The sequence below is a fragment of the Solea senegalensis genome, linkage group LG3, assembly GCF_019176455.1.
Source record: "Solea senegalensis isolate Sse05_10M linkage group LG3, IFAPA_SoseM_1, whole genome shotgun sequence".
Lineage (NCBI taxonomy): Eukaryota > Metazoa > Chordata > Actinopteri > Pleuronectiformes > Soleidae > Solea > Solea senegalensis.
Genome location: NC_058023.1, coordinates 32707672 through 32718401, shown reverse-complemented (window position 1 = coordinate 32718401; position 10730 = coordinate 32707672). Strand labels below are relative to the sequence as shown.

Genomic DNA, 10730 nt, shown 5'->3' with positions numbered 1-10730 from the left:
AACAAAACAGACAGTATCATAATCGATCTATCTCTTTAGATAGATAGAACACTGCCCTCTAGTGTGGACAGTTATTTCAGCAGCAGTGAACACGATCATCTGTATTTATTGATTCGCTCCACAAATAAACTATTATTACAATTAAAAATATAAAAGACTGTTTTGCATCACATGGATGTGTGTGTGCATGTGTGAATATGCTGATGACGTCACTTTTGTTTCTTTAAAAAGTGAATTTATTGTGAACTGACCTCACACAAAATGAGAAACATGATTAATGTTATTTAATAAGTCACAAGTAATAATTTCAACGCGTGTTTCACGTGTGTTTGTTTTGATTTTCAGCATCAATGAAGGAGGCATGAGACTCCAGGCTGCAGCCGGCAGGGGGCGCACAAAACAAACACATCCTGAGCTTTATGAATTCTCTGACGTTTTTTTTTTGTCCTAATTCTGTGGTTTAAGTGCATTTATTACCGTACATATTCATGTCTATAGTTGATTTATTTTAATCTAAATCTCAATTCTATCATTCTATAATACAAGTAAATAATAAAAAAAAACATTATAAGAATGATAAAGTCTAAAGGAGTGTTTACTTTTAAGGTTCAGTAAAAACCTGAAAGTCTCACAGTTCCTGAATCTGTCAGAGGAAGGTGTGTGAATGACGTCACACACAGAGTGGGTGGAGCCTCCTCGCGCTTTATAACAAGCTGGTACGTAAACAGCGCAGCTCACTTACGCAGACGGAGCAGCAGCAGCGCAAACCCTGGACTCTCCTCTGACTCACGTTTGTGTTTTTATTTCACTGAAAGAAGAAAAAATTAAAAAGTAAAATAAATAAATTCTCACCTCGTGTTTGTGATGAGATGATGACGCGCGCGTGGAGCCGTTAAAGGGTGAGTACGCAATAAAACAGTCACAGGAAAAAAACTTCTTATCTTCTTTCACTCTTAGAAATGCTGCAGGTTTTCATGTCACGGTGAAAATGTGAATGGATGAATGTGATATGACACCATTACAGTGTATATGGATACAGCAACCAGTGATTGGAGTCTATATTTATAACATTTAAAAAAAATCATATAAATGAGATGATTGAACATTTATTAACTTAGTTTTGTCCTCTCTTAACTTTTCTGTGTATATCTGACATATTTACACACATAATAATAATAATAATTATGTTTAGTGTAAAAGTTGAAATAATTGTCCGTTTTATCTACTAAAAAAAAAAAATAAAATCAGGTGAAAATTCCTCTGTGACCCCGAAACCACGATAAAGTAAATATGCTTTACTTTGATGCACTGTTGTGATTGACGTCGTCATGGTGACAGATTGATTCTCTTTGTGTCACTGCAGCTTTATCTTATCAGTGGCGTCTTATTGTCGTTCAAATAATCCACGTTTCCTGGTGTCGCCACTGTCTGCTTTCGCTTTTGGCTTTAAAATCTCAACGCGACAACGTTGAGATTTGATTTTTGTTGCCACAGCAGCGTTTCACAAGAATTTCTTCACACAGATATAAATAAATATGTACATATAGAGACTCCAGGATCCTGTTTTTCAGCTTGTCGAGTTCCCGGTGAACTGGTCCTTCAGGTGTGTGCCTCTGCACCGGCTCACTTACTTTTTATTTCACTCGTTTCATCTTCAAATTGTTCTCTTTAAAAACTTCACTGCTTTGATTTTTTACAAGAAACGATTGAAAAACACTTTTAAATACAGAACATCATTCAAGATTAAAACCTCCTTAATAAACTTTTGTCAGTTTGTGTTTCACAGTTTCGTTCATACTTAAGAAAACTTAAAGAAAAACTTGAATAAACAAACTTAATTCAAACTAAAACGAGCAGATTATTTGAAATCTTACTGCTGAAACTTTTTTTTTCATTTTTTAAAAATAATTTCCTTCACCTTGACACTTTGACCTTGAGTGACCTCTGACATTAACGAGACCCCCCCCCACCACCTGCAGATCATGTGACTCGTCGCCGTGGGAACAGATGTAAATCCACTTTCTCAAGCAACGTCGGAACCTCACGGAGATTTCCGGATGCCTAGTGACCTCTGACCCTCGCAACATGGACGCCCGTCTGCAGGCAAACCCTCAGCTCCAGGTCAACGGTGGAGCGGCGAGGAATTCACGACTCAGCGTACGTGTCTGAAAAAAACACATCGTCATCATTGTTATTATTATCATTGTACTAATCATAATGATGTAAAGACAGTGACCTATAGCCACGCACGTGTTTAACATTAGAAAGCTGAATTTTCAGAATTTTAAAGTCAAAATTCTAAGATTAAACTAAACATTTGGAGGGCAAAAAAGGTAATAATTCTGGCTTTAATGCGAGAACTTTAAGGAAAAAGTCAGAATTCTGAGATTTAAATCAATTTCTGAGGAAAAAAGTAAGGATTCTTTACGAGAGTAAATTCAGAGTTCCGAGAAAACAGTCATAATTCTGAGATTGAAATTAAAATATGACTTGTTCCGCCCTCTTTTAAATATCAATCAAAACCATGTCAGTAAGTTTGATTGACAGGTTTTTCATAAATGTGCAGGTCGTAATTATTACAAACTCTCTTTGAACTCAAAGACTAAAGCCCTTCTAAAGAAGGTGGAGTAATTACACAAGAGGGTGGAGCTAATTATCACTAATGATGAAATCATAAGAGATTCATGACGTCACAAACATTCAGAGCGTAACCGTGAGTGCTATCCCTTTCATTAGTAGTTTTAAGAACGGAACAAGCCCAAAACAAATACAGACGAGGGTTGAAACAATAAAGTTATTTTTGAATATCGTTGTTCTACGAAGCGGTCGCATGAAATTAAGTTGAACAGTTAAGGCAACGGTTCAGATGAAGGGGTTAGCTGTTCCATGTTTCATGGTGCGTTCCAGTTGTCGTCCACGCAGAACGTTTTAGTGCCGCGAATGATAAACACGGTCTACGTTAATGGAACTAGCTAGCTAACACTTTCACACAATGTTTCTGACTGTAACAGGAAAGACAAACCCGCATTAAAACTAATCATATTTACAAACCTGCTAATCCAGATTTAAGTGTCTTCTAGTGACAGTAAGTCGGATATTTGGCGGTTAATTAGCATTAGCTAGATCTGCTAAATAGAAAGCTAATCTAGACGCAGTGAGACGCACACTCAAATATTAAATTGGACGCGGTAGAAAAAAAATAAAAGACTTTGTTCTCAGAGCAGCCATTTTGAATTGTGAAATCAGGTTAATAAAAACGTAACTGGGTAATTACGACAGGTGGAGCGCACTAGCTCGTTAATTTCTAAGCAAGAAACAACAAATAAGTGTGGTTAGTAAATGATACGATTATTTTTTCCCTTAATCGCGATTTATTACCAACGTACAATCGCTAATTGTGATTAATCACATTTTAATCAGATTAAAAACATTTATTAAATTCTTATTAACATTTGTTGACTCCTAATTATTGACTCATGAGGTTGAATTCTCTTGTTTTAAAGGAGTAGAAATGACTGCGCGCTCGTTGTCGTCAGTCCATTATTGTCTAAACAAAAGGACAGTTCCCATGTGAACATCAGATGAACGGCTGATTGTTCATCCTTCACCTTCACCGCGTCTCCGTTTACACACAAAGCAGCCGAGCGTCGCATCAACACAGAAAACACACCTGAGAGAAAACACACCCCTGACAGACGACTTAATCCTCCCGCCGCCTCGAGGACGACGGTCCCCGATCAGCGGAGGACAGAAGAACCGGTCGAGCTGCAGTTTTTAAAATCCTGAGCTCAGTGAGAAACCGGCGCAGCAGGTGTTTCTGTGCAGCCGGTTTCAGTCGGGTGTTGCTGCAGGTGTTTTGTGTCAGATTATTGAAATAATCTCCGGACTGAGTTGCTGACCCTAAAAATCAACATTTAAACCTTTTCACTCCAACTTTTTCTCCAGATTTTGACAGAAATAATCTTAAATCTGCGTTAACAGCACAAGTCAGTTCTGCTTCTTAGATCTTTAATCTTGTGCTGCTCAATTTCAGCTCCGTTAAACTGCAGCAGGGGTTTACTTTAAACAATTGGACTTGATCTTTATCAGGCCTGAGAGTGAGTTTGTGAGAGGACGGAGCTTTGTGTTGTCTTTCAGTGGCAGCTCTGTCTGTGTGTGTGTGTGTGTGAGAGAGGCAGGACAGGTGAGAGGGTGGGGGAGAGAGAGAGGGGCATTAGAGCTAAATATAGTGTGGGAAAGCACTTTTTTAGAGGCTGACGATCCAGAAACAAACAGACCAGTGTTCACTCTGCACACAAACTTTCCTCAAATCCTTAAACTGTCATGAACCAAACGACAGAACAAACTTGTGCATAAGTTACAGCCACATCTGTTCAACCTGATATTATTTCAAATGGGTTAGAACTTCATTTCATGCAAAATAATTAAAAAAATATTCACATCAATCTTAAATAAAAAGGTTCAATGAAAATTCTGCCAAAAAATATCCACCATGACCCACATGTGGGTCCCAGCACAGTGTTTGGGAACCACTATTTTAGTACATCGCAGGGCGTTTGACTACATTTTATTTATAGCAATAAATAAATAAATAAATAACGGATCCTTGAAGATTCAAGGAATTCAAGAAGGAACTGGATCCTGACATGGGGAGCGGGTTCCTCTAAAGCAGTTTCCCGAACTTTATATACAGTATGTGGACCCACGTCGTAAGGACAGCAAACTATTTTGACCCAAATCACAATTTCAATCTTGACAAATTTACAGTCACAATTTTCAAATCAACAAATAATTTCAGAGACATGTGAAGTAAATTAACAAAAAATCTGAAAATTTGTTTGGAAACCCCAAAAAATCCTGTTTGGTATCTATGTTCTGAAGGTTCTCAACATAACGCTACCTCTATCCTCACAAATGTTCTTTGAGGATAAATTCAACCAAAAATCCTCTCACCAAGTTATTTACATCAGATTGAATTCCTGTATCGGGGACTATAAAATACTCGGATTCTCACCGTGTTTCTTTTGTCCTTCGTCCTCCACAGAAAGATGAAGCACTGCAGTTCCTGAGTCAGGAGGAGCAGGAGTGCATCCAGTTCTTTGAGGACACCATCGACTCACTGGACGAGACCATACACGAGGACGACCGCAGTACCAGGCACGTGATGTCCGCCACCAACTACACCCCCAACCGCAGACCTGTGGACAACAGTGATGTCCCCCTCACCTCCAGTCCACATCACGAGATACCTACGTCTTCTGTCCTGGCCAGACCTCTCAGTCCTAAAGATCAGGATATCATAGACCTGGTACGCCCAGGACCAGACTTAGTGCAGACCAAAGAGCCAATCTTCAATCCCTCCTGTCCAGGTAGTGTGCAGTTTGTAATTCTATGCAGGAAGTTCATGACTCAAAGTATCCTCCAACAACTCACCAATAATTTTTCATTTTTCTCGACAGATTTCCAGAGTATGGCAGTGGTCCCTGAAAGTCACATTGATGCGAGGCCGAGGCGTGACAGCTTACCATCTGAGTACAACCCGCCACTCCCAAGTGGTAGCTATGGGCCATCAGACAGCCACCACTCCTACCATCCACCAGGGTGCATCCCCACCCCAGTCCTGATAGCCCAGAAGATAGCAGAGACCCAGTCCAACACTCTTCCCTCCTCACTCCACCGTAACAGCATGGAGTCAGAAAAGCCACTACACTACAGCACAGACCACACCATGAAACATGGACCTCCTACCTCTGCTAAGCCGACACGGTTCCCTCCTAACATCAGCATCATCCTGGGCAACAAAGAGCACCAGAGCCAGTCTTTGGCTAATGTGAGCATCGAGGAGAGACGGGCACAGATGCTGGCAAACCTCACGGGAACTTCACATCCTCTGCTGCAGGAAGATCCTCAACAGACCGCAGAGCGGGCCAGAAATGTTCCCACTCGCAGCGTTTCCTTCAGGGACCCGACTCCAAACAAATCCAGGATGGAGGCCCTGTCTAAGCTGGGTCTTAACAGGAACCGAGCCATGTCTGGGGGTACAACACTCCCTTCTATTACTACCTTTCCAGATCCTCCCGCAGGCCCAGAGACCAGTGCCAAGCCTCCAGAGGTCAGTGTTTCCCCAACAACAGAAAACACAACCAAACTACCAGAAGCCAAAGTTCCATCACCACAGATCCAGAGGCATTATGACAGAAAAACGGAGATCCAACCGAGTCCAACAAATTACCGCCGGAATTGGGAAGAAAGACATCCCCAGCCAAGCCCCTCCCCTCCTGCAGTCACACAAAGAAGTTTCTCTCCACCTCCTTTGGAGAACAAGGCACCTGTCCTCCCTCCACCTGAGGTCACCTCGCTGGAATTTAACAGCTATGGAGGGAAATCCATCATAGTGCACCCTTCTGTTTCCTCCAAGAGTGAACCTGTACCCTCTCCAATGAGCCCTGAACCAAGATACCTCCCCCCTGCACTGGCTAACCCCAGCGAGTTCAACAGTTTTGGGGGAAAGACCAAAGTCATGCATACCGGTCCCGTAGTCATGACCAGGAACGACCTTCCCGACATCCTCAGCTCGCACATTAACAAGAGTCAAACTCTTCCTGCCAAACCAGAGCCACCTCCCATTGAGCTCAACAGTTATGGGGGAAAGAGTCGAACCTTCAACCCCTCTGCCGGGTTAAGCCGCTCTTCAGAAAGCCAGACAAGGAGCGTCAAACCTCCAGCCCCGACCCCGGCCCCGAGACCCCCAAGACACTCGTACCACGGCGTTACTCAGAAGCCGTCACAGCGCGAAGTCCTGCCCCCCGACCACAAGCGCAGATCTGGCTCCATGTTTCGTCCCCAGGGTATCACCGTGCAGTTCGGCGGAAGCGGGACTTCGGATGAATCGCGCAAGGAGGCGCTGAAGAAATTGGGTCTGCTGAAAGAGTCAGGATAAACTGGAGAGAGTTTCTGTTTCCTGGTGTGAACCTGCTGGTGGAGGTGATTCGCTACAAGCTTCTCCATGTGCTGGAGGTGTGGTTTGAAAATACTTCGACAGAGGAATAAAACTGGATCCTACGCTGAACCTGCACAGCCTGTTCCATTGCTAACACAAAAAAAAACACTGAGAAACGAGTTCAGCTGTGCAGCAACTGCAGAGTCCCCGCTGGTTCAGTGACACGTGAACTGAAAACTGCAAAATTCTGCCTCACAACTTTTCCAGAGACAAATATCAAATATTGTTTAGTCATTTATTCTCCAGTCTCACGTTTCTTTGACGCTAATGAGGCTAATTATGAAGTCAAGAACAGAACAGAAGCACAAGGAAACTGAGGCAATCAGTGAATCAGTGAAGTCTGGGTCCAAAAGTTGCAGATGAAACTTCGTCTTCAAGGGGTGTGGCAACAAAATCCGACAGCGTCCACGATAAGGCAAAAATAAAAAATAAAAATGCTCCAACCATGCACAATCCAACCATTAAAGGTCTCCCATGACGGAGACTATCAGACCTCACCAATTCTTTAAAAGCACCTTACAAACGTAAACATTAACTTAATCAAATCATAGCCGGGAAAATAAATGTGTAAATAAACGAGAGGGAAACAAAGCATTTGTGAGGAACTATTTTAACACACGTTTGATGCTGCACAGACGATTTCAAACAGCTTTTACTTTTTATTTTTGTTGAAAAATAACGTGGTGTCATCAGCAAAATGGCGGATTTCAGTTTTTTTATCATTATGTTAACGTTTACTGACGCGACTTAATGTGAGAATTGACATACCTACAAAAACTAAAGGGGGGCGTGGGTTCATTTAGCCCTGACCTCCGATCTGTTTAGCACGGCCCTGAAGAAATTCTGATGTATGAAATATTTTTGAATTACAGTTCATTTAAGACACATGCTTATTATGCATAAGTGCAATCTCTCACCCAACTCCATTTATATTGTATGTTTTTTTTTAGATTTTTTTAACGTAGACTGTGAAGTCTTTTCTGTTCATTTTACTCAGCGGTTTTCTTTGTTTAAATGTTATTTTCTGGGCTTTTCGGGCAAGAACAAAGTTAAAAAGCACTTTTTTCTGGAACTTTATTTTGTAAGAACAGGAACCAAACGACTGTTGTTGTCGTGAACTTAAAGTGGAAAAAAAGGAGCAGGGATTGAAAAGAAGACTCAAGCAGAGCTGGAGGTTTATTTTTACTCGCCGGACAAAAACCTCCCACGTTAAACCGCAGACTGTGAAGTTTTTGGTTTTTTTGTGGGCGGGACTTTTACTTTTACACTTTTACACGTCTCTCTCTCGAAGAAGAAGGAGTGCCCCCACATGGTTGTTGTAGAAAAACACCAGCATTAAAAAAACACAGCCTCTAGAAATACACACTGGTTTACTCATGTGTGTGTTTTCATTCCTGTCCAGCTGTGTGTTATTTAACTGTTGTAGTGGCACTAGCATGAATGTGTGTGTGTGTGTGTGTTAAATCCAGACTCCGCCCCCTGTAGTTTCTCCTACAGTAACTTTTGAAGTAGATCATTATTTGTAATAATGATGTTGTTGTTGTTTACAGACTCCGGTTCTTGCTGTCGTTCATCTACAGTTATTTTTGAAGTATCTCATGGTGCCTATATACAGTTTATATATACACATATATGTATTTAGTATATAACTACACGTGTGTTTTTTTCAAACATCCGTGTGTGTGTGTGGGTGTGTGTGTGTTGATGTAAAGTTGCTGCTATGATTCAAATCCTGTTCTACTTTCTGACTTTGTCAAATGTCCACATTATATAAATATATATATATATAATTGTATGGTAACTCTTTACAATAAAGCCCACATTAAAAATGCCATTTTAAGCTTTTACTAACACTTTATTATATATGTTTTACAGCATAATTACAGGAGAGGACAAATTAGGGCAAATGTTGAATGTCAGAATTCAAATTTTTAAGGGTTAATAAAGGGTAGCGTATTTTTAAATTGCGCTTAATTATGATTACGTAGACTCTGAAAAGAATTTTTTAGAATATTTATTAACCATTAATCATCATTACTTAATTATGATTAAGCATACGTTATCTTAACTATTGTTTAATCATCATGACCTAACTATAATTAAACATCATTTACCTTTATTAAGTCTCTGTGAGCCTTTTTGTAAAGGATAAAATGTCATAAATGTATGGGAGTACAGAATTAAATACAGAATGTCAATAAATGATAATTAAGCATTTATTAAACATTTTCTTACACTTTATTTATGTTCCTACACATACATCCTTGAATAAAGTAAGAATTAATACCTTACTTAACCTGAATAACATCAAATATATACATTTATGCATATATATATGTCGTATGGTGTCAATGATTAAACAGTAAACGAGTGTCAACGACGTCTTTTGTGTCGTAAACTATGGGATGTAAAGAATGTAAAGAATGAGCAGGTGCTGATCAATGATTGGCTAAAATCTTCCACCTGAGTGGAAACTTTTATACAACAGAACCAAGCCACGCGCACTTACTTAAACTCACTTAAATGAACAAAAGACGCGTTTTTACAAGTTTTTAGTGCATCATTAATCAGCTCATGATCAAATAATAAACAAAAACATGAGTTAAAACTTACAAAGACATGTTTGGAGGTACTATAAGAAGATGTTTCTTTGATTTTCCGCTTCTTAAATGTGAATATTTTGGGTTTGTGGACAAAACAAATGTGAATAATTTAATATAAAGAAAATTTACCTGCAAAACGGAAGCGAGAGAAATTCACATTCTTCCTGTTTTCACAGCGTTTGTTTTGTTTGAACTGCTCCTTTGACCTTTGACCTGATGGAACAGGTAAAAAAAAAACATTTTTCACAGACAGAAACTTGTGTGTGTGTGTGAAACCACTGCACAACACAACACAACACGCTGCTTATATAACACACACAGAGCCTGTTTGTGTATGTGAGAGGATGAGGTGAAAAAATGTGTCGTCATCTACTTTCCCCACGTTACATAATAATTTGTTTTTCAAAATAAAATAAAATAAAATAAAATACTTCATTCATTTCATCAGTGACACACGGCGGCCATTTTGTCTCATGTGTGTTTTGGTCAAATCTTCGTCCAAAAACTGAAATTAACGTTTTAGTTTTTTTTAATGACGTTATATAAACTTTCTTTTTGAGATTCTATGTTGGAATGTTACTAAATATGACTAATGTATGTAAATACTTTATATTTAACACTTTTAATACTTTGTTATAAATACCACAGTCTTAGTAACGCAACAGAAAAGTACTTAAATTGCCAAAGAATCAAAACATTTAGATAAAAATGATGAAAAGTTTTCTTGCTACAAAAAATGATGTATGTAAAATGGAAAATGTGACTGAAAACAAAATATAAAATACATTTTATTAATTCCCTTACATTGACTTGTTAGCTTCTTGTTGCGGAAAAAAAAAAGTTCAAAATATAAAAATAAAAAAATTACAAAATAAAGATTTCCCTAAATTTCAAACCTTTAAATTTATTTTTTTTGATTTGCCTATTTATATATTTCCATGAGATAAAGTCATTTTTTTGGTGTATTTTATTTGTTTAAACGTATTTGTTTTGTGATGTAGATACGGCCCTGTTGTTTTTACAGCAGCGAGTGAACACAGGACGTGAGGAAATACTTACATTTGCTGCCTTGTAATTAAACCTGGACAAACGACCACGCCCTCCTCACACACACACACACACACAGA

At 39.2% G+C, this 10730-nt stretch overlaps 1 protein-coding gene across 1 annotated transcript; it reads left to right on the top strand.

The window, feature by feature from the left end:
- Positions 1–747: 747 nt before the first annotated feature.
- On the top strand, positions 748–9224 carry LOC122766640 (proline and serine-rich protein 2). Its single transcript, XM_044021674.1, has 4 exons — positions 748–899; positions 1980–2157; positions 5045–5369; positions 5460–9224. Exons 2-4 carry the CDS (start codon positions 2086–2088, stop codon positions 6938–6940), a joined length of 1878 nt encoding a protein of 625 aa, XP_043877609.1. The 5' UTR covers positions 748–899; positions 1980–2085; the 3' UTR covers positions 6941–9224.
- Positions 9225–10730: the final 1506 nt, after the last annotated feature.